The sequence below is a fragment of the Ambystoma mexicanum genome, chromosome 5p (genome assembly GCF_040938575.1).
Source record: "Ambystoma mexicanum isolate Mex_15411 chromosome 5p, UKY_AmexF1_1, whole genome shotgun sequence".
In the NCBI taxonomy this organism is placed as follows: Eukaryota; Metazoa; Chordata; class Amphibia; order Caudata; family Ambystomatidae; genus Ambystoma; species Ambystoma mexicanum.
Genome location: NC_090930.1, coordinates 59672990 through 59696823, shown reverse-complemented (window position 1 = coordinate 59696823; position 23834 = coordinate 59672990). Strand labels below are relative to the sequence as shown.

General features: G+C 45.2%; 1 protein-coding gene across 6 annotated transcripts in view; it reads left to right on the top strand.

Moving 5' to 3' along the window:
* The window catches only part of DLG3 (discs large MAGUK scaffold protein 3), a 2111742-nt gene that overhangs the window by 372652 nt on the left and 1715256 nt on the right, over positions 1 to 23834 (top strand). For all 6 annotated transcript variants that reach the window (XM_069612439.1, XM_069612441.1, XM_069612436.1 and 3 more), the window contains exon 4: positions 21097 to 21249. In XM_069612439.1, the coding sequence (XP_069468540.1) occupies positions 21097 to 21249 (153 nt within the window). The remainder of the gene's footprint in view (positions 1 to 21096; positions 21250 to 23834) is intronic.

The window sequence follows — 23834 nt, the reverse complement described above, 5'->3', positions numbered from 1 at the left end:
GCGTGATGCTGACTTCAAGTTGTCCTGTATATTCCACTATGTCCCTTAGTTCACATTGGAACACAGGTTGCCCCTGCCCTAAGAAGACATGGCTTTTTTTTAACTGTTGGATTGGGTAAGCCACTGTTGTTGCTGAGGTCACATTTAGAACGAGCACCTGGGTTTTAACTTAACTGAGGGTTTGACTATTACACACACTCCTTGTTTCGGGTGTGTTGGGAGTGTGTGACTTTTTCCCTATTCCTTGGGTCAGGTGTGCTGGGAAGGTGTGGCTATTTCATGCATTCCTTGGACCAGGTGTGCTGGGAGTTTGACTGTTGCACGCCTTCCTTAGTTTGGGTGTGTGGAGTGTGTGGCTATTTCCTGCATTCCTTGGGCCATGTGTGCTGGGAATTTTCCCACTGCATGCATTCCTTGGTTCAGGTATGTTGGCAGGTTCTAACTGTTGCAAGCATTTCTTGGGTCAGTTGTGCTGGGAGGATGTGGCTTTTTCCTGCATTCCTTGGCTGTTCTTGGAGTTTGACTTTTGCACATATTCCTTGGTGGGTGTGTTGAGTGTGTCACTCATGCCTTGGGTCAGGTGTGCTGAATGTTTGACTGTTACACACGATTCTTGGTTCGGGTGTGTTGGGAGTGTGTGCCTATTTCAAGCATTCTTTGGTTTGGGTGCGTTGGAGGTGTGTGGCTATTTCATGCATTCCTTGGTTCGGGTGTGTTGGGAGTGTGTGGCTATTTCCCCCATTCCTTGGGTCAGGTGTGCTGGGAGGCAGTGGCTATTTCCCGCATTCCTTGGGCCATGTGTGCTGGGAATTTGCCTACTGCATGCATTCCTTGGTTCTGGTATGTTGGCAGTTTCTAACTGTTGAACGCATTTCTTGGGTCAGTTGTGCTGGGAGGGTGTGGCTTTTTCCTGCATTCCTTGGCTGTTCTTGGAGTTTGACTATTGCACATATCCTTGGTGGGTGTGTGGAGTGTGTCACGCATGCCTTGGGTCAGGTGTGGTGAATGTTTGACTGTTACACACGATCCTTTGTTCGGGTTTGTTGGGAGCATGTGGCTATTTCACACATTCCTTGCTATGGGTGTTTTGGGAGTGTGTTGCGATTTCACACATTTCTTGGTTTGGGTGTGTTGGGAGTGTGTGCCTATTTCAAGCATTCTTTGGTTTGGGTGTGTTGGAGGTGTGTGGCTATTTCATGCATTCCTTAGTTCGGGTGTGTTGGGAGTGTGTGGCTATTTCATGCATTCCTTGGTTCGGGTGTGTTGCGAGTCTGTGGCTATTTCATGCATACCTTTGTTTAGGTGTTTTGGGAGTGTGTGGTTATTTTACTCATTCCTTGTTTTGGGTGTGTTGGGAGGGTGTGGCTACTTCACGCATTCCTTATTTCAGGTGTTTTGGGAGTGTGTTGCTATTTCGTGCATTCCTTGGTTTGGGTGTGTTGGGAGTTTGTGCCTATTTCAAGCATTCCTTGGTTCGGGTGTTTTGGAAGCGTGTTGCTCTTTCGCAAATTCCTTGGATCTTGTCGGTTGGGAGTGTGTGGCTATTTCACACATTCCTCTGCTCGGGTGTGTTGCGTGTGTGTGACTATTTCATGCATTCCTTGGGTTGGGTGTGTTGAAGTGTATGGCTTTTTCACATATTTGTTGGTTTCGTGTGTGTTGCCAGTGTGTGAATATTTCATACATTTCTTTTTTTTGGATGTGTTGGGTGTATATGTCTATTTCATACATTTCTCGGTTCAGGTGTGTTGGTTGGGAGTAAATTGCTATTTCACAGATTCCTTGGTTTGGGTGTGTTCAGAGTTTTTGCCTATGTCACGCATTCATTGGTTCAGGTGTTTTGGGAGTATGTGGCTATTTCACACATTCCTTGGTTCGGTATGTTGGGACTGTGTGGCTATTTCATGCAGTCCTTGTTTTGGCTGTGTTGGGAGAATGTGGCTCTTTCATGCATTTCTTGTTTCCGGTGTGTTCTTTAGGAGTAAATGGCTATTTCACAGATTCCTTGGTTCCGGTGTGTTTGGATTGTGTGGCTATTTCACGCATTCCTTTTTTCCGGTGTGTTGGAGTGTTTGACTATTTCACGCATTCCTCGGTTCGGGTGTTTTGGGACTGTATGGCTATTTCACGCATTTCTTGGTTCGGGTGTGTTGGGAGTGTGTGGCTATTTCATGCATTTCTTGATATCGGGTGTGTGGGAAGTGTGCGGCTATTTCATGCATTACGCAGTTTGGGTGATTTGGGAGTGTGTGGCCATGTCACTCATTCCTTGATCGGGTTGTGTTGGGAGTGTGTGGCTATTTCATGCATTCCTTAGTTCGGGTGTGTGGCTATTTCACTCATTCCTTGGTTCGGTGTGGTGGAAGTGTGTGGCTATTTCACGCATTCATTAGTTCAAGTGTGTTAGGAGTGTGTGGCTATTTCACACATTCCTTGCTTCAGGTGTGTTGGGAGTGTGTGGCTATTTCACGCTATCCTTGGTTTGGATGTTTTGGGAGTTTGTGGCTATTTCACACATTGCTTGGTTTGAGTATGTTGGGAGTGTGTGGCTATTTCACTAATTTCTTGGTTCAGGTGTGTTGGGAGTGTGTGGTGATTTCACACATTCCTTGGTTTCAGGTGTGTTGGGAGTGTGTGGTGATTTCACACATTTCTTGGTTTCAGGTGTGTTGGGAGTGTGTGGCTATTTCATGCATTCCGTAGTTCGGGTGAGTTGGGAGAGTGTGGCGATTTCACAGATTCATTTGTCTGGCTGTGTTGGGAGTGTGTGGCTATTTCATGCATTTCTTGGTTCTGGTGTGCTGGGAGTGTGTGGCTATTTCATGCATTCCGTAGTTTGAGTGTGTTGGGAGTGTGTGGCTATTTCACTAATTTCTTGGTTCAGGTGTGTTGGGAGTGTGTGGCTATTTCACGCATTCCTTGGTTTCAGTGTGTTGGGAGTGTGTGGCTGTTACATGCATTTCTTGTTTCTGGTGTGTTGTTTAGGAGTAAATGGCTATTTCACAGATTCCTTGGTTCGGGTGTTTTGGAAGTGTGCAGATATGTCATGCATTCCTTGGTTCAGGTGTGTTGGGAGTGTGTGGCTATTTCACACATTCCTTTGTTCGGGTGTGTTGGGACTGTTTGGCTATTTCATGCAGTCTTTGTTTTGGCTGTGTTGGGAGTGTGTGGCTGTTACATGAATTTCTTGTTTCCGGTGTGTTGTTTAGGAGTAAATGGCTATTTCACAGATTCCTTGGTTCAAGTGTGTTTAGAGTGTGTGGCTATTTCACGCATTCCTTGTTTCCGGTGTGTTGAAGTGCGTGGCTATTTCACACATTCCTCAGTGCAGTTGTTTTGGGAGTGTGTTGCTATTTCACGCATTTCTTGGTTCGGGTGTGTTGGGAGTGTGTGGCTATTTCACACCTTGTTTGGTTCGGGTGAGTTAGGAGTGTGTGGTGATTTCACACATTCCTTGGTTTCAGGTGTGTTGGGAGTGTGTGGCTATTTCATGCATTCTGTAGTTCGGGTGAGTTGGGAGAGTGTGGCAATTTCACAGATTCATTTGTCTGGCTGTGTTGGGAGTGTGTGGCTATTTCATGCATTTCTTGGTTCTGGTGTTCTGGGAGTGTGTGGCTATTTCATGCATTCCGCAGTTCGGGTGAGTTGGGAGTGTGTGGCTATTTCACAGATTCCTTTGTCTGGGTATGTTGGCAGTGTGTGGCCATTTCACACATTCCTTGGTTCAGGTGAGTTGGGAGTGTGTGACTATTTCACGCATCTATTAGTTCTGGTGAGTTGGGAGTGTGTGGCTATTTCACATAGTCCTTGGCTTGGGTGTGGTGGGTGTTTGTGGCTATTTTATGCAATCCTTAGTTCGGGTGTGTGGCAATTTCACACATTCCTCGGTTCGGGTGTGCTCTGCATGTGTTGCTATTTCACACATTTCTTGGTTCAGGTGTGGTGGGAGTGTGTGGGTATTTTCTTGCATTCCTTGGTTCGGGTTTGGTGGGAGTGTGTGGCTATTTCACATATTCCTTGCTTCGGGTTCGTTGGGAGTGTGTGGCTATTTCAAGCATTCGTTGGTTTGGCTGTTTTGGGAGTGTGTGGCTATCTCACGCATTCCTTGGTTTCGGTGTGTTGGGAGTGTGTGGCAGTTTCATGCATTCCTTCGTTTGGGTGAGTTGGGAGTGTGTGGCTATTTCAAGCATTCCTTGGTTCAGATTTTTTGGGAGTATGTGGCTATTTCACGCATTCCTTGGTTTGGGTATGTTGGGAGTGTGTGGCTATTTCATGCATTCCTTGGTTGGGGTGTGCTAGGAGTGTGTGGCTGTGTCACGCATTCCTTGGTTTGCTTGTTTTGGGAGTGTGTTCCTATTTCATGCATTCCTTGGTTTGGGTGTGTTGAGAGTGTGTGCCTATTTCAAGCATTCTTTGGTTCGGGTGTGTTGGGAGTGTGTGGCTATTTCATCCATTCCTTGGTTCGGGTGTGGTGGAAGTCTGTGGCTATTTCATGCATTCCTTGATTTGGGTGTTTTGGGAGTGTGTGGTTATTTTACGCATTTCTTGTTTTGGGTGTGTTGGGAGTGTGTGGCTATTTCACACACTCCTTATTTTGTTTTTTTGGGAGTGTGTTGCTATTCCAAGCATTCCTTGGTTTGGGTGTTTTGGAAGCTTGTTGCTCTTTCGCACATTCCTTGGTTCTGGTGGGTTGGGAGTGTGTGGTTATTTCACACATTCGTTGGGTTGGGTGTGTTGGAAGTGTGTGACTATTTCACGGATTCCTTGGTTTCTTGTATGTTGGGAGTGTGTGGCTATTTCATGCATTTCTTGTTTTGGCTGTGTTGGGTGTACCTGTCTATTTAATGCATTTCTCAGTTCGGGTGTGTTGGCTGGGAGTAAATGGCTATTTCACGGATTCCTTGGTTTGGGTGTGTTCAGAGTTTTTGCCTATGTCACATATTCATTGGTTCGGTGTGTTGGGACTGTGTGGCTATTTCATGCATTTCTTGTTTCGGGTGTGCTGGGAGTGTGTGGCTATTTCATGCATTCCATAGTTTGGGTGAGTTAGGAGTGTGTGGTAATTTCACACATTCCTTGGTGTAAGGTGTGTTGGCAGTGTGTGGGTATTTCATGCATTCCGTAGTTCGGGTGAGTTGGGTGTGTGTGGCTATTTCACAGATTAATTTGTCTGGGTGTGTTGGGAGTGTGTGGCTATTTCATGCATTTCTTGGTTCTGGTATGCTGGGAGTGTGTGGCTATTTCATGCATTCCATAGTTCGGGTGAGTTGGTAGTGTGTGGCTATTTAACAGATTCCTTTGTCTGGGTGTTTTGGCAGTGTGTGGCTATTTCACACATTCCTTGGTTCAGGTGAGTTGGGAGTGTGTGACTATTTCACACATCTATTAGTTCTGGTGAGTTGGGAGTGTGTCGCTATTTCACACACTCCTTATTTTGTTTATTTTGTGAATGTGTTGCTATTTCATGTATTCCTTGGTTTGGGTGTGTTGGGAGTTTGTGCCTTTTCCAAGCATTCCTTGGTTCTTGTGTTTTTGAAACGTGTTGCTCTTTCGCACATTCCTTGATTCTGGTTGGTTGGGAGTGTGGGTGTGTTGGGTGTTTGTGGCTGTTTCATGCATTCCTTGGTTCGAATGAGTTGGAAGTGTGTGGCTATTTCATGCAATCCTTAGTTCGGATGTGTGGCAATTTCACACATTCCTTGGTTCGGGTGTGTTCTGCATGTGTTGCTATTTCACGCATTCCTTGGTTTGGGTGTTTTGGAAGCTTGTTGCTCTTTCGCACATTCCTTGGTTCTGGTGGGTTGGGAGTGTGTGGTTATTTCACACATTCGTTGGGTTGGGTGTGTTGGAAGTGTGTGACTATTTCACGGATTCCTTGGTTTCTTGTATGTTGGGAGTGTGTGGCTATTTCATGCATTTCTTGTTTTGGCTGTGTTGGGTGTACCTGTCTATTTCATGCATTTCTCAGTTCGGGTGTGTTGGCTGGGAGTAAATGGCTATTTCACGGATTCCTTGGTTTGGGTGTGTTCAGAGTTTTTGCCTATGTCACATATTCATTGGTTCGGTGTGTTGGGACTGTGTGGCTATTTCATGCATTTCTTGTTTCGGGTGTGCTGGGAGTGTGTGGCTATTTCATGCATTCCATAGTTTGGGTGAGTTAGGAGTGTGTGGTAATTTCACACATTCCTTGGTGTAAGGTGTGTTGACAGTGTGTGGGTATTTCATGCATTCCGTAGTTCGGGTGAGTTGGGTGTGTGTGGCTATTTCACAGATTAATTTGTCTGGGTGTGTTGGGAGTGTGTGGCTATTTCATGCATTTCTTGGTTCTGGTATGCTGGGAGTGTGTGGCTATTTCATGCATTCCATAGTTCGGGTGAGTTGGGAGTGTGTGGCTATTTAACAGATTCCTTTGTCTGGGTGTTTTGGCAGTGTGTGGCTATTTCACACATTCCTTGGTTCAGGTGAGTTGGGAGTGTGTGACTATTTCACACATCTATTAGTTCTGGTGAGTTGGGAGTGTGTCGCTATTTCACACACTCCTTATTTTGTTTATTTTGTGAATGTGTTGCTATTTCATGTATTCCTTGGTTTGGGTGTGTTGGGAGTTTGTGCCTTTTCCAAGCATTACTTGGTTCTTGTGTTTTTGAAACGTGTTGCTCTTTCGCACATTCCTTGATTCTGGTTGGTTGGGAGTGTGGGTGTGTTGGGTGTTTGTGGCTGTTTCATGCATTCCTTGGTTCGAATGAGTTGGAAGTGTGTGGCTATTTCATGCAATCCTTAGTTCGGATGTGTGGCAATTTCACACATTCCTTGGTTCGGGTGTGTTCTGCATGTGTTGCTATTTCACGCATTCCTTGGTTCAGGTGTGGTGGGAGTGTGTGGGTATTTTCTTCCATTCCTTGGTTCGGGTGTGGTGGGAGTGTGTGGCTATTTCACGTATTCCTTGCTTCGGGTTTGTTGGGATGTGTGGCTATTTCAAGCATTCGTTGGTTCGGCTGTTTTGGTAGTGTGTGGCTATTTCACGCATTCCTTGGTTTGGGTGTGTTGGGAGTGTGTGGCTATTTCATGCATTCCTTGTTTGGGGTGTGTTAGGATTGTGTGGCTTTTTCATGCATTCCTTTGTTTGGGTGAGTTGAGAGTGTGTGGTTATTTCATGCATTCCTTGGTTCTGGTGTGTTTGGAGTGTGTGGCTGTTTCACGCATTCCTTGGTTTGGTTGTTTTGGGAGTGTGTTGCTATTTCACGCATTCCTTGGTTTGGGTGTGTTGGGAGTGTGTGCCTATTTCAAGCATTCTTTGGTTTGGGTGTGTTGGAAGTGTGTGGCTATTTCACGCATTCCTTGGTTCGGGTGTGTTGGGAGTGTGTGGCTATTTCATGCATTCCTTGGTTCAGGTGTGGTGGGAGTTTGTGCCTATTCCAAGCATTCCTAGGTTCTTGTGTTTTTGAAGCGTGTTGCTCTTTCGCACATTCCTTGATTCTGGTGGGTTGGGAGTCTGTGGCTATTTCACACATTACTTTGGTTGGGTGTGTTGGAAGTCTGTGGCTATTTCACGCATTCCTTGGTTTCGTGTGTGGCTATTTCATGCATTTCTTGTATTGGCTGTGTTGGGTGTATCTGTCTATTTCATGCATTTCTCGGTTCGGGTGTCCTTGTTGGGAATAAATGGCTATTTCACAGATTCCTCGGTTTGGGTGTGTTCAGAGTTTTTGCCTATGTCACGCATTCATTAGTTCGGGTGATTTGGGAGTGTGTTGCTATTTCCGCATTCCTTGGTTTGGGTGTGTTGGGAGTGTGTGCCTATTTCAAGCATTCTTTGGTTCGGGTGTGTTGGAAGTGTGTGGCTATTTCATGCACTCCTTGGTTCTGGTGTGTTGGGAGTGTGTGGCTATTTCATGCATTCCTTGGTTCGGGTGCGGTGGAGTCTGTGGCTATTTCATGCGCACCTTGGTTTGGGTGTTTTGGGAGTGTGTGGTTATTTTATGTATTTCTTGTTTTGGATGTGTTGGGAGTGTGTGGCTATTTCACACACTCCTTATTTCGTTTATTTTGGGAATGTGTTGCTATTTCATGTATTCCTTGGTTTGGGTGTGTTTGTAGTTTTTGCCTATGTCACACATTCATTAGTTTGGGTGTTTTGGGAGTGTGTTGCTATTTCACGCATTCCTTGGTTTGGGTGTGTTGGAAGTGTGTGCCTATTTCAAGCATTCTTTGGTTCGGGTGTGTTGGAAGTGTGTGGCTATTTCATGCATTCTGTGGTTCGGGTGTGTTGGGAGTGTGGCTATATCATGCATTCCTTGGTTCGGGTGTGGTGGGAGTCTGTGGCTGTTTCATGCGCACCTTGGTTTGGGTGTTTTGGGAGTGTGTGGTTATTTTACGCATTTCTTATTTTGGGTGTGTTGGGAGTGGGTGGCTATTTCACACACTCCATATTTTGTTTTTTTGGGAGTGTGCTGCTATTTCATGCATTCCTTGGTTTGGGTGTGTTGGGAGTTTGTGCCTATTCCAAGCATTCCTTGGTTCTTGTGTTTTTGAAGCGTGTTGCTCTTTCGCACATTCCTTGATTCTGGTGGTTTGGGAGTGTGTGGCTACTTCACACATTCCTTGGGTTGGGTGTGTGGCTATTTCATGCATTTCTTGTATTGGCTGTGTTGGGTGTATCTGTATATTTCATGCATTTCTCGGTTCGGGTTTCCTGGTTGGAGTAAATGGCTATTTCACAGATTCCTTGGTTTGGGTGTGTTCGGAGTTTTTGCCTATGTCACACATTCATTAGTTCAGGTGTTTTAGGAGTGTGTGGCTATTTCACGCATTCCTTGGTTCGGGTGTGTTGGGAGTGTGGCTATTCACTCATTCCTTTGTTCAGTGTGTTGGGACTCTGTGGCTATTTCATGTAGCCCTTGTATTGGCTCTGTTGGGAGAATGTGGCTATTTCATGCATTTCTTGTTTCCGGTGTGTTGTTTAGGAGTAAATGGCTATTTCACAGATTCCTTGATTCGGGTGTGTTTGGAGTGTGTGGCTATTTCGTGTATTCCTTTTTTCTGGTGTGTTGGAGTGTGTGGCTATTTCACACATTCCTCGGTTCGGGTGTTTTGGGAGTGTATGGCTATTTCACGCATTTCTTGGTTTGGGTGTGTTGGAAGTGTGTGGCTATTTCACGCATTCCTTGGTTTGGGTGTGTTGGGAGTGTGTGGCTATTTCAAGCATTCCTTGATATCGGGTGAGTGGGAAGTGTGTGGCTATTTCACGCATTCCATGGTTCGGGCGATTTGGGAGTGTGTGGCTATGTCACACATTCCTTGGTTTGGGTGAGTTGGGAGTGTGTGGCTATTTCAAGCATTCCTTGGTTCAGCTGTTTTGGGAGTGTGTGGCTATTTCACGCATTCCTTGGTTTGGGTGTGCTGGGAGTGTGTGGCTATTTCATGCATTCCTTGGTTCGGGAGTGTTAGGTTTGTGTGGCTGTTTCACGCATTCCTTGGTTTGGTTGTTTTGGGAGTATGTAGCTATTTCACGCATTCCTTGGTTTGGGTGTGTTGGGAGTGTGTGCCTATTTCAAGCATTCTTTGGTTTGGGTGTGTTGGAAGTGTGTGGCTATTTCATGCCTTCCTTGGTTTGGATCTTTTGGGAGTGTGTGGTTATTTTACGCATTTCTTGTTTTGGGTGTGTTGGGAGTGTGTGGTTATTTCACACACTCCTTATTTGGTTTATTTTCGGAGTGTGTTGCTATTTCATGCATTCCTTGGTTTGGGTGTGTTGGGAGTTTGTGCCTATTCCAAGCATTCCTTGGTTCTTGTTTTTTGGAAGCATGTTGCTCTTTCGCACATTCCTTGGTTCTGGTGGGTTGGGAGTATGTGGCTATTTCACACATTCCTTGGGTTGGGTGTGTTGGAAGTGTGTGGCTATTTCACGCTTCCTTGGTTTCGTGTGTGTTGGGAGTGTGTCTCTATTTCATGCATTTCTTGTTTTGGCTGTGTTGGGTGTATCTGTCTATTTCATGCATTTCCCGGTTTGGGTGTGCTTATTGGGAGTAAATGGCTATTTCACAGATATCTTGGTTTGGGTGTGTTCAGAGTTTTTGCCTATGTCACGCATTCATTGGTTCGGGTGTTTTGGGAGTGTGTGGCTATTTCACACATTCCTTGGTTCGGTATGTTGGGACTGTGTGGCTATTTCATGCAGTCCTTGTTTTGACTGTGTTGGGAGAATGTGGCTATTTCATGCATTTCTTGTTTCCGGTGTGTTGTTTAGGAGTAAATGGCTATTTCACAGATTCCTTTGTTTGGGTGTGTTTGGAGTGTGTGGCTATTTCACGCATTCCTTTTTTCCGGTGTTTTGGAGTGTTTGACTATTTCACCCATTCCTCGGTTCGGGTGTTTTGGGACTGTATGGCTATTTCACGCATTTCTTGATTCGGGTGTGTTGAGAGTGTGTGGCCATGTCACACATTCCATGATCGGGTTGTGTTGGGAGTGTGTGGCTATTTCATGCATTGCTTGGTTCGGGTGAGTTGGGAGCGTGTGGCTGTTTCACGCATTCTTAGTTCTGGTTAGTTGGCAGTGTGTGGCTATTTTCCGTAGTTCTTGGCTTGGGTGTGTGGGGTGTGTTTGGCTGTTTCACGCATTCCTTGGTTCAAGTGAGTTGGGAGTGTTTGGCTATTTCGTGCATTCCTTAGTTCGGGTGTGTGGCTATTTCACTCATTCCTTGGTTCGGTGTGGTGGAAGTGGGTGGCTATTTCACGCATTCATTAGTTCAAGTGTGTTAGGAGTGTGTGGCTATTTCACACATTCCTTGCTTCAGGTTTGTTGGGAGTGTGTGGCTATTTCACGCTATCCTTGGTTTGGATGTTTTGGGAGTTCGTGTCTATTTCACATATTGCTTGGTTTGAGTGTGTTGGGAGCGTGTGGTTATTTCACTAATTTCTTGGTTAGGGTGTGTTGGGAGTGTGTGGCTATTTCACACACTCCTTGGTTTCTGTGTGTTGGGAGTCTGTGGCTGTTACATGCATTTCTTGTTTCCGGTGTGTTGTTTAGGAGTAAATGGCTATTTCACAGATTACTTGGTTCGGGTGTGTTCGAAGTTTGCCTATTTCACGCATTCCTTGGTTCAGGTGTTTTGGAAGTGTGCAGCTATATCACGCATTCCTTGGTTCAGGTGTGTTGGGAGTGTGTGGCTATTTCACACATTCCTATGTTCGGGTGTGTTGGGCCTGTCTGGCTACTTCATGCAGTCTTTGTTTTGGCTGTGTTGGGAGCATGTCGCTATTTCATGCATTTCTTGGTTTGGGTGTGTTGGTTACGAATAAATGGCTTTTTTCAGAGATTCCTTGGCTCAGGTGTGTTTAGAGTGTGTGGCTATTTCACACATTCCTTGTTTCCGGTGTGTTAAAGTGCGTGGCAATTTCACACATTTCTCAGTGCGGTTGTTTTGGGAGTGTGTGTCTATTTCACGCATTTCAAGGTTCGGGTGTGTTGGGAGAGTGTGGCTATTTCACACCTTGTTTGGTTCGGGTGAGTTAGGAGTGTGTGGTGATTTCACACATTCCTTGGTTTCAGATGTGTTGGGAGTGTGTGGGTATTTCATGCATTCCGTAGTTCGGGTGAGTTGGGAGTGTGTGGATATTTCACAGATTCATTTGTCTGGGTGTGTTGGGAGTGTGTGGCTATTTCATGCATTCCGTAGTTCGGGTGATTTGGGAGTGTGTGGCTATTTCACAGATTCCTTTGTCTGGGTGTGTTGGCAGTCTGTGGCTATTTCACACATTCCTTGGTTCAGGTGAGTTGGGAGTGTGTGACTATTTCACACATCTATTAGTTCTGGTGAGTTGGGAGTGTGTGGCTATTTCACATAGTCCCTGGCTTGGGTGTGTTGGGTGTTTGTGGCTATTACATGAGGTCCTTAGTTCGGGTGTGTTGCTATTTCATGCATTCCTTGGTTCAGGTGTGGTGGGAGTGTGTGGGTATTTTCTTGCATTCCTTGGTTCGGGTGTGTTGGGAGTGGGTGGCTATTTCATGCATTCCTTGGTTTGGGTGTGGTGGGAGTCTGTGGCTATTCCATGCATTCCTTGGTCCGGGTGTGTTAGGAGTGTGTGGCTGTTTCACGCATTCCTTGGTTTGGTTGTTTTGGGATTGTGTTGCTATTTCACGCATTCCTTGGTTTGGGTGTGTTGGGAGTGTGTGCCTATTTCAAGCATTCTTTGGGTCGGGTGTTTTGGGAGTGTGTGGTTATTTTACACATTTCTTGTTTTGGGTGTGTTGGGAGTGTGTGGCTATTTCACACACTCCTTATTTCGTTTTTTGGGGGAGTGTGTTGCTATTTCATGCATTCCTTGGTTTGGGTGTGTTGGGAGTTTGTGCCTATTCCAAGCATTCCTTGGTTCTTGTGTTTTTGAAGCGTGTTGCTCTTTCGCACATTCCTTGGTTCTGGTGGGTTGGAAGTGTGTGGCTATTTCACACATTCCTTGGGTTGGGTGTGTTGGAAGTGTGTGGCTATTTTACACATTCCTTGGTTTCGTGTGTGTTGGGAGTATGTGGCTTTTTCATGCATTTCTTGTTTTGGCTGTGTTGGGTGTATCTGTCTATTTCATGCATTTCTCGGTTTGGGTGTGCTGGTTGGGAGTAAATGGCTATTTCACACATTCCTTGGTTTGGGTGTGTTGGGAGTGTGTGGCTATTTCACGCATTCCTTGGTTTAGGTGTGGTGAGAGTGTGTGGGTATTTTCTTGCATTCTTTGGTTCGGGTGTGGTGGGAGTGTGTGGCTATTTCACGTATTCCTTGCTTTGGGTTTGTTGGGAGTGTGTGACTATTTCAAGCATTTGTTGGTTCGGCTGTTTTGGTAGTGTGTGGCTATTTCACGCATTCCTTGGTTTGGGTGTGTTGGGAGTGTGTGGCTATTTCACGCATTCCTTGATATCGGATGTGTGGGAAGTGTGTGGCTATTTCACGCATTCCACGGTTCGGGTGATTTGGGAGTGTGTGGCTATGTCACACATTCCTTGGTTTGGGTGAGTTGGGAGTGTGTGGCTATTTCAAGCATTCCTTGGTTCAGCTGTTTTGGGAGTGTGTGGCTATTTCACACATTCCTTGGTTTGGGTGTGCTGGGAGTGTGTGGCTATTTCATGCATTCCTTGGTTCGGATGTGTTAGGAGTGTGTGGCTGTTTCACGCATTCCTTGGTTTGGTTGTTTTGGGAGTGTGTTGCTATTTCACGCATTCCTTGGTTCGGGTGTGTTGGCAGTGTGGCTATTCACTCATTCCTTTGTTCGGTGTGTTGGGACTTGTGGCTATTTCATGCAGCCCTTGTTTTGGCTCTGTTGGGAGAATGTGGCTATTTCATGCATTTCTTGTTTCCGGTGTGTTGTTTGGGAATAAATGGCTATTTCACGCATTCCTTTTTTCCGGTGTGTTGGAGTGTGTGGCTATTTCACGCATTCCTCGGTTCGGGTGTTTTGGGAGTGTATGGCTATTTCACACATTCCTTGGTTTGGGTGTGTTGAGAGTGTGTGGCTATTTCACACATTCCTTGATATCGGGAGTGTGGGAAGTGTGTGGCTATTTCACGCATTCCTCGGTTCGGGTGTTTTGGGAGTGGATGGCTATTTCACACATTCCTTGGTTTGGGTGTGTTAAGAGTGTGTGGCTATTTCACACATTCCTTGATATCGGGTGTGTGGGAAGTGTGTGGCTATTTCACGCATTCCACAGTTCAGGTGATTTGGGAGTGTGTGGTTATGTCACACATTCCTTGGTCGGTGTGTGTTGGGAGTGTGTGGCTATTTCATGCATTTCTTGGTTCGGGTGATTTGGGAGTGTGTGGCTGTTTCAAGCATTCTTAGTTCTGGTGGGTTGAGAGTGTGTGGCTATTTCACCTAGTTCTTGGCTTGGGTGTGTTGGGTGTGTTTGGCTGTTTCACGGATTCCTTGGTTCGAGTGAGTTGTGAGTGTTTGGCTATTTCATGCATTCCTTAGTTCCGTTGTGTGTCTAGTTCACTCATTCCTTGTTTCGGTGTGGTGGAAGTGTGTGGCTATTTCCCCACATTCCTTGCTTCAGGTTTTTTGGGAGTGTGTGGCTATTTCACGCTATCCTTGGTTTGGATGTTTTGGGAGTTTGTGGCTATTTCACACATTCCTTGGTTTGGGTGTGTTGGGAGTGTGTGGCTATTTCACGCATTCCTTGATATCGGATGTGTGGGAAGTGTGTGGCTATTTCATGCATTCCTTGGTTCAGCTGTTTTGGGAGTGTGTGGCTATTTCACGCATTCCTTGGTTTGGGTGTGATGGGAGTGTGTGGCTATTTCATGCATTCCTTGGTTCGGGTGTGTTAGGAGTGTGTGGCTGTTTCACGCATTCCTTGGTTTGGCTGTTTTGGGAGTGTGTTGCTATTTCACGCATTCCTTGGTTTGGGTGTGTTGGGAGTGTGTGCCTATTTCAAGCATTTTTTGGTTTGGGTGTGTTGGAAGTGTGTGGCTATTTCACACATTCCTTGGTTCGGGTGTGTTCGGAGTGTGTGCTAATTCATGCATTCCTTGGTTTGGGTATGGTGGTAGTCTGTGGCTATTTCATGCATTCCTTGGTTTGGGTGTTTTGGGAGTGTGTGGCTATTTTATGCATTTCTTGTTTTGGGTGTGTTGGGAGTGTGTGGCTATTTCATGCATTTCTCGGTTCGGGTGTGCTGGTTGGGAGTAAATGGCTATTTCACATATTCCTTCGTTTGGGTTTGTTTAGAGTTTTTGCCTATGTCACGCAATCATTCCTTCGGGTGTTTTGCGAGTGTGCGGTTATTTCACGCATTCCTTGGTTCGGGTGTGTTGGCAGTGTGGCTATTCACTCATTCCTTTGTTCGGTGTGTTGGGACTTGTGGCTATTTCATGCAGCGCTTGTTTTGGCTCTGTTGGGAGAATGTGGCTATTTCATGCATTTCTTGTTTCCGGTGTGTTGTTTGGGAGTAAATGGCTATTTCACAGATTCCTTGGTTCGGTGTGTTTGGAGTGTGGGGCTATTTCACGCATTCCTTTTTTCCGGTGTGTTGGAGTGTGTGGCTATTTCACGCATTCCTCGGTTCGGGTGTTTTGGGAGTGTATGGCTATTTCACACATTCCTTGGTTTGGGTGTGTTGGGAGTGTGTGGCTATTTCACACATTCCTTGATATCGGGTGTGTGGGAAGTGTGTGGCTATTTCCCCACATTCCTTGCTTCAGGTTTGTTGGGAGTGTGTGGCTATTTCACGCTATCCTTGGTTTGGATGTTTTGGGAGTTTGTGGCTATTTCACGCATTCCTTGGTTTGGGTGTGTTGGGAGTGTGTGGCTATTTCACTAATTTCTTGGTTCGGGTGTTTTGGGAGTGTGTGGCTATTTCACAAATTTCTTGGTTTGGGTGTGTTGGGAGTGTGTGGCTATTTCACGCTATCCTTGGTTTGGATGTTTCGGGAGTTTGTGGCTATTTCACACATTCCTTGGTTTGGGTGTGTTGGGAGTGTGTGGCTATTTCACTAATTTCTTCGTACGGGTGTTTTGGGAGTGTGTGGCTATTTCACAAATTCCTTGGTTTCGGTGTGTTGGGAGTGTTTGGCTGTTAAATGCATTTCTCGGTTTGGGTGTGTTGGTTGGGAGTAAATGGCTATTCACAGATTCCTTGGTTCGGGTGTGTTCGGAGTTTGTGGCTATTTCACGCATTCCTTGGTTCAGGTGTTTTGGAAGTGTGCAGCTATTTCACACATTCCTTGGTTCAGGTGTGTTGGGAGTGTATGGCTATTTCACGCATTCCTTTGTTCGGGTTTTTTGGGACTGTTTGGCTATTTCATGCAGTGTTTGTTTTGGCTGTGTTGGGAGAATGTGGCTATTTCATGCATTTCTTGGTTTCGGTATGTTGGGTAGGAATAAATGGCTTTCACAGTTTCCTTGGTTTAGGTGTGTTTAAATTGTGTGGCTATTTCAAACATTCCTTGTTTCTGGTGTGTTGAAGTGTGTGGTTATTCCACGCATTCCTCAGTGTGGATGTTTTGGGAGTGTGTGGCTATTTCATGCATTTCTTGGTTCGGATGTGTTGGGAGTGTGTGGCTATTTCACGCATTCCTTGGTTCGGTTGAGTTGGGAGTGTGTGGCGATTTCACACATTCCTTGGTTTCAGGTGTGTTGGGAGTGTGTGGCTTTTTCATGCATTCCTTGGTTGGGTGTGCTGGGAGTGTGTGGCTATTTCATGCATTCCGTAGTACGGGTGAGTTGGGAGTGCGTGCTATTTCACAGATTCCTTTGTCTGGGTGTGTTGGGAGTGTGTGGTTATTTCACGCATTCCATGGTTCGGTTGAGTTGGGAGTGTGTGTCTCTTTCACATATTTCAGTTCTGGTGAGTTGGGAGTGTGTGGCTATTTCACATAGTCCTTGGCTTGGGTGTTTTGGATGTTTGTGGCTGTTTCATGCATTCCTTGGTTCGAGTGAGTTGGGAGTGTGTGGCTAGTTCATGCAATCCTTAGTTCGGGTGTCTGGCAATTTCACACATTCCTTGGTTCGGGTGTGTTCGGCATGTGTTGCTATTTCACGCATTCCTCGGTTTGGGTGTGTTGGGAGTGTGTGTGGCTATTTCACGCAATCCTTGGTTTGGGTGTGTTGGGAGTGTTGGCTATTTCACACATTTCTTGGTTCGGGTGAGTTGGGAGTGTGTGGCGATTTCACACATTCCTTTTTTCAGGTGTGTTGGGAGTGTGTGGCTATTTCATGCATTGCTTGGTTGGGTGTGCTGGGAGTGTGTGGCTATTTCATGCATTCCGTAGTGCAGGTGAGTGGGGAGTGTGTGGCTATTTCACAGATTCATTTGTCTGGCTGTGTTGTGAGTGTGTGGCTATTTCATGCATTCCGTAGTTAGTGTGAGTTGGGAGTGTGTGGTTATTTCACGGATTCCTTTGTCTGGGTGTGTTGGGAGTATGTGGTTATTTCACACATTCCTTGGTTCGGTTCAGTTGGGAGTGTGTGACTATTTCACGCATTTTAGTTCTGGTGAGTTGGGAGTGTGTGGCTATTTCACATAGTCCTTGGCTTCAGTGTGTTGGGTGTTTGTGGCTTTTTCATGCATTCCTTGGTTCGAGTGAGTTGGGAGTGTGTGGCTATTTCATGCAATCCTTAGTTCGGGTGTGTGGCAATTTCACACATTCCTTGGTTCGGGTGTGTTCGGCATATGTTGCTATTTCACGTATTCCTTGGTTCTGGTATCATGGGAGTGTGTGGGTATTTTCTTGCATTCCTTGGTTCGGGTGTGGTGGGAGTGTGTGGCTATTTCACGCATTGCTTGGTTTGGGTGTGTTGGGAGTGTGTGGCTATTTCACACAATCCTTAGTTTGGGTGTGTTGGGAGTGTGTGGCTATTAAACACATTTCTTGATTCGGGTGTGTTGGGAGTGTGTGGCTATTTCACGCATTCCTTGGTTTGGGTGAGTTAGGATTGTGTGGCGACTTCACGCATTCCTTGGTTTCAGGTGTGTTGGGAGTGTGTGGCTATTTCATGCATTCCTTGGTTGGGTGTGCTGGGAGTGTGTGGCTATTTCATGCATTCCGTAGTGCAGGTGAGTTGGGAGTGTGTGGCTATTTCACAGATTCATTTGTCTGGCTGTGTTGGGAGTGTGCGGCTATTTCATGCATTCCATAGTTTTTGTGAGTTGGGAGTGTGTGGTTATTTCACAGATTCCTTTGTCTGGGTGTGTTGGTAGTGTGTGCTTATTTAACGCATTCCTTGGTTCGGTTGAGTTGGGAGTGTGTGACTATTTCACACATTTTAGTTCTGGTGAGTTGGGAGTGTGTGGCTATTTCACATAGTCCTTGGCTTCGGTGTGTTGGGTGTTTGTGGCTGTTTCATGCTTTCCTTGGTTCGAGTGAGTTGGTAGTGTGTGGCTATTTCACGCAATCCTTAGTTTTGGTGTTTTGGGAGTGTGTGGCTATTTCATGCAATCCTTGGTGTGGGTGTGTTGGGAGTGTGTGACTATTTCACACAATCCTTGGTTTGGGTGTGTTGGGAGTGTGCGGCTATTTCATGCATTCCTTGGTTTGGGTGAGTTGAGAGTGTGTGGCTATTTTACGCAGACTTCGGAACAGGTATGTGCAGGTAAGGTCCCTTGTCTTGTTTGGAGTTGGTCTTTAGTTGATTTTCAGATTTGTATCTAATTTGTGTTGGCTTTAGAGGTTTGACTTTTTGTATTGACATATTTATGTGATTTTTGTTTATTCACTTTACATAAATTTTGCTTACAGATAATGTACAAACAAAAACATACTGTCGAGACACTGTGCGCATTTTAGGCACTGTTACATGTGTGGATGCGGTAAATATCCTAGTCAAATAGAAAAGCATTTCCTAAGCATTGATTAAGCAAGCAAAGTGCTCCCATAATTCCTTCAGCCTTTGCTGAGCTTTTCCCAGGCATGTGTAGAGCACTCAAAATATAAATGAGCTATATCATCCACCACTGAACATTTACTATGCAGTGTATTGAATGCTTAAAGCATGGGTCTGCAACTTTTGACTCTGTCGATGTTTTGGACTACAACTCCCTTGTGCTCTAGTCATCATAGTCATCATAGACAACGATGAGGCAAAACACGTGTAGAACCAGTGGCGGGTCAGAAGAAGGATGCGGACACTATGAGGACACTATGAGGACATTTTCATTATATCTTTATTAAAGAATACGAATAAGGCCAATTGTTCTCTATCGCTATGGAGTTTCCCTTATTACTTTACTAACTAAGGTGCTCTTCCGGCATCAGTGAAAGTCTGAAAGTCTGAAAGAATCAGTCTCCTGTCCAAAACTAATCCTAACTACTCTACTACTAGTTTAATCAACTAAGGTCAGGAGAATGACTCCCTTCTCATGATGGTTGTGCTTCCCTTCTTTGATAGTTCTGGTTAATATGCAATTTTGAAGTAGAATCTTGTTATCCTTTGTAACAGTTTACGTAACTCCTTTATAGGACTGGTAGTCTTTCTCTCCTCTTGATTGTGGGGTTTCCATGCCCTTTTCTGAAACCTTCGCTCTGTTTTAGCGAGTTCTGAATAGTCTTTATAGGGCCTTCTCCTCTGGGACGTTGGCTTTCCAAATAATTATATTTCACCTTTTCTTGGTATGGACCTCCCTGTACAATGCTTTTCCTAGGGATCGTTATGATTTTAGTTCATAGTTATCTCGCTCTGTTATGTTTCACACCTTGTTTCTTGGATAATGGGTTATTTTCCAATCTTCCTAGGGTAGGGATAGTCCATTTCTATTTCTCTCACTCGTTGAGGTTTCTATGCTTCTCTTTATCACATTAATACAGTTCATCTCCTTGGTTTTCACACTTTTGTCATTCCTCTCTTTATTATGTTCTGCTCTTCGTTTCTTGGATAATGGGCTATTTTCCCCTCTTCCCAAGTAGTGATACTCCAATTCTGTTGCTCTCCTTTTTTGAGGTTGCTATGCTTCTTATCACATGAATACAGTTCATCAACTTGGTTTTCATGCTTTTGTCATTTGTACTGTACTGCGACGAGTTTCTCAGACTCTATAACGCTCTATTATGTTCTGGTCTTCGTTTCTTGGATAATGGGTTGTTTTCCCCTCTTCCCAAGTAGTGATACCCAATTCTGTTTCTCCCCCTCGTTGAGGTTTCTATGCTTCTTTTTATCACATTAATACAGTTCAAGTTCATCAACTTTGTTTTAATGCTTTCGTCATTTGTACTGCAACGAGTTTCTCAGACTCTATAACCAGTCCCTTTTGGCTTCCCGATACTCCTGTTCCCCCTGTCCTTGGTATTACAGGGGAATGATTCTGGTGCCCCGTAGATACTGGAGATATTATCCTTCCTTCCTTTTGCTTCTCGGTTCAGTTTCCATGCCATCCGTTTCTTGAGAGGTTCTCTCTTCTCCTCGGCTTCTCGATACCACTATGGGTAACTGGTCTGCGCATTGCTGCTCCATGGGGTGTGTCGGCATAGTTGAATGGGCAACCTGGCCAGCATGACAACTTTGTGGTCACGCCACCATCAAGCTTTCCGCTCAAGCCGTCTAGCTACCGTCTAGCTTCTGGATTTTCGTACATGCTGGGCTTCCAGTGCTTCTGTCTCCTGCTCTCAGCAGTTCTGATCTTCGCAGGCTTTGTGGTCTGCTTCAGCTCCATCTCCTTCAGGTGTTCTAGGCACAGAGGGCCTCTCCTGTTGGCGTCTGCCTTCCTCAATCTCTCGTTCTCTCTCCTCTATCCTTGTCGTGTCCTCCCTCTTCAACACACTTGTCGCAGTTCATTGAAGATTTTGATTTAAAGGGACACATTCTTTTTCTTTTTGGTAACGGCATAAGTTCACTTGTAAACTTGTAATTATTTTGTGCATTAGATAGTCCCAAATATGCCATCTTGTGGAGGGCATGAGGGAGTTCCTCACAGGAAAAGGAGTCCTTGTCCCCAAAGGGGAGACTATCCCTGAGAAGTACCACTGGCTTCAACCCCTAGGGAGGGTGTTACAAAGTGAGCTCACCTCCCTAGTCTCACAGGAGGGGGCTCCCCTTTGGGTAGAAGGGACACATTCTTCAACTACTTGATAAGCACTTCAGAAATGTTAGGCAAGCATTTCTTTTTGTCTTTAGAGGGTAGCGGGTAAGGGTCCAGTAAGCTTCACTAGACCACAATGACTGCTTTTGATTAAAGATAACTGAGGTTCTTACTCGTGCATGCACGCACACAAATACACACACATTACTGTGTATTCTGGCACATTTGAATGTACAGATAAACAAATATAGACATAAACATGTGTACAAACATGCATATTGAAAGACACACTTTCTTGTTCTCTTGCTCGTATCTTTTTATTCTCACATTATCTTTACCTAAGAGCTTGTTTAGTCCATCTCCTCACTTGCCCCTCCCTCTCCTTCCCAACCCTCCCTCCCCTCATTCCTTCTTTACCTCCCTCCCTCCATCCCTCCTTCCATCCAACTCTCCCTCCCTTCCTCCCTTCCTCCTTCCTCCCTGCTCTCCTTTCCATCACTTCCCTTTGATTCCTTCCTTCTTTCCACTCAATTCCTTTTCCCTTCTTCTTTCTTTCTGTGTAATTAAGTTCCCTTTTTCCCTGGTTTCTGATTGTAGGGCAGTTTGCCGGACTCGGAACTGGAGGCTGTCCACTGGTCGGAGGTCTATGTGGTCCCAGAAGTGGAGTTGGTGACAGTGACAGCGAGAAGCACTGAGGTCACAGAGACGGTGCTTACCCTGGCACCGCCCAACTACATCACACTGCCCAAGGTCAGACTATCTTGTTTCTATTTTCAGGATTCTAGGGTATTTTAGAAATGCTGTCTGTAAAATGGCAGCCAGTACTGCACCACAAGTTGCTAGAGCGGCATTCCACTCACAGCTATCAACCAGGTCCGATCTCATATGATGACATATTTAAGCATGAAGAATCAGCCTGACTGGCAATATCCCATTTTTATTCCCTGAGAGAGGATGTCCTGTGATCCGCCACGCTATAGCAAAAGAAATGTCATCCTGGTTCTTCTATACCCAAGTGCCGAATTAATTGCTGGTGATCAATTGTGTTCAGCATAGACTATTTTTTCTGACCTGTGCCGATAAGTCCCTCCGGAGAGGTATGGAATTCTGGGGCTTAGCGTCTACAGCACAGGGAGGCTGGGGAGCACTAGAGAGGACCATGGAATGTTGGGGTACATTGCAAAAAGCCAGGGAAATGTTGAGTGATAGTGTGCACAGGCAGGGGAAGATTGTGGTGTCCTGTGGAGAGCCAGTGGAAATGTTGGGCGAGGTGGTGGGGAAGTCAGAAGCAGCATTGGAATGGGTTCACACCTAACTGGGCAATAAACTCTCACAGATCAGACGTTATGCATCAGAGTCTGCTTCTCCCAGTATCAGATGTGGAGTCCCCCAATGCACAAGCGTGTCACTCGTGCCATTTAACATCTCAGTTAAGCATCTGCATGACCTGCTGCTGCAGGTAGACATCTAGTTTCAAAACTGCGCAAACAGCACACAGAGGATCTTGGGGCTGGGTTGGGATCCTGAGAAATACTTCAAACATGATACCTCCTATGTCCCCTGGATGCAGTTGTGGTTGCTACGTTTCAACAAAGTCAAGATGGAACTGCCGATACTGGCAAGACACTTTGCTCATCTAAACAGAAATTTGTTGAGATCAAAATTGCTGACATTAGCATTCATACAACTATCCAGGCAAAAACCTTGGTCCTTACACTGTACTTGACCATTTTGTAGACATTGTTGAGCCATAGTCTAGACTTGAATCTGCGAGTCACCAGGTCGGAGCTATTGTTGGGTGTTATTCCGGACTCGACTCTGCGAGTGCCCAGATCGGAGCTATTCCTGGGTGTTACTCAGGACTCGACTCTGAAAGAGCCCATGCTGGAATCATTGTCTGCAAAACCAAAATCTGGTAACTGTACTGCAAATAAGACAAGACCAACAGACACAGAGATAAGTATAACAATAGAGTTTATTCGCTTCAGGCAGACCCATGTTCACTTACATTCGTCAGTGATTTCATGCTCTGTACATTCTAACTTTCTGACCTTACAAGACAGCAGACTGTTCCCACTGAAGGAAGACACCTACCGCTATTATCTTTGTTTTCATGACCGAGGGTTACTCTGCATTCGTGGGTCTTACAGTTTATTTAGAGTAACCCTTTCCTGGTACATACAGAACATCTCCTTTTTCATAAATTATTAGTACGTGCATTTGTGAGACCCATGCAATTAAATAGCTGCACCCCCGTATATCTTATCATGCTGGGTCCTGGCTGTTCAAGACCCAAGGCTGTATAAACAATAAGCTGATTGTTCTTTGCAAGCAACATTTCTATGTGGCTCAGCATTTCTGTGCAGCGAACATATTCCTTCCATCTCCAAATAAGAGATTTGCAAAAAGGAGTGAGTGCATGAAATAGAAAATGGAGGAGCTTAAGGCTAACCTGAATATATGCATTTTCACAAACCCTCCTTTTAGCCTAAGCAAACCCATTTTATATACATCATCAAATGTATGTACATAAATATTCATACATTTCTAAATTTCCATATCCTGCATAATTAGTGCATTCGTCACATTCCCAGGGGACCAGCGTTCAGGTTGTAAGTGTTCTAGAGCTCTAGAGAAGCACTGGCATAGCATAGACCCTAAAGTAGGTAAGCATTAGGTAGCAGCAACAGCAGCAGAGAATGGAAACAGCGTTCATAGCAGGAACAGAAAGTATTTTCCAAATCCATGCTGTAAACAAATTCCAAGCCTAAGTACTGATGTATCAGCTACCTTCTTTAACATGAATTCAGGACCCCAATGTGTGTAACCTCTGAATAACCTGAAACAGTAGGGGAGGAGTCTGCTACCCTACCCCCTACTGGTGCCATTTGAAATGATATCTTTGATTGGTATGGCCTAGAATTCCTGTCTGTGTATTTGGTGGCAGCAGTGTTTGTAGTGCTCCTGTTAGCAAACACTGAGCATCCCAAAGGTAGTAGCACCTGCTGATCAAAAGTATTTATATTTGTCCCATCGAAGTTACCTTTGGTACTGTCATTCCATCTTCCATACCAAAAGACATGGCCCTACAAGATGCATAGCAAGCAGTGGACAATGGGAGACGATATATATACTATCCTATACCTTTCTTCCTGTGTTGTGGAAGGTGGGAACATACCCAACAGTTGGTTTTGTTCAGTATCGCATGAGTATCATTCATTATTCTTGTGAAGGTGTAATTGAAATATCCCTCTTGGTGATTAAGATCAAGGGGCCGAAGTGTGTGTGTGTATACATAGAAAGGAGGCCTAGTAGTGGAGCCGATCGTGGGCAAT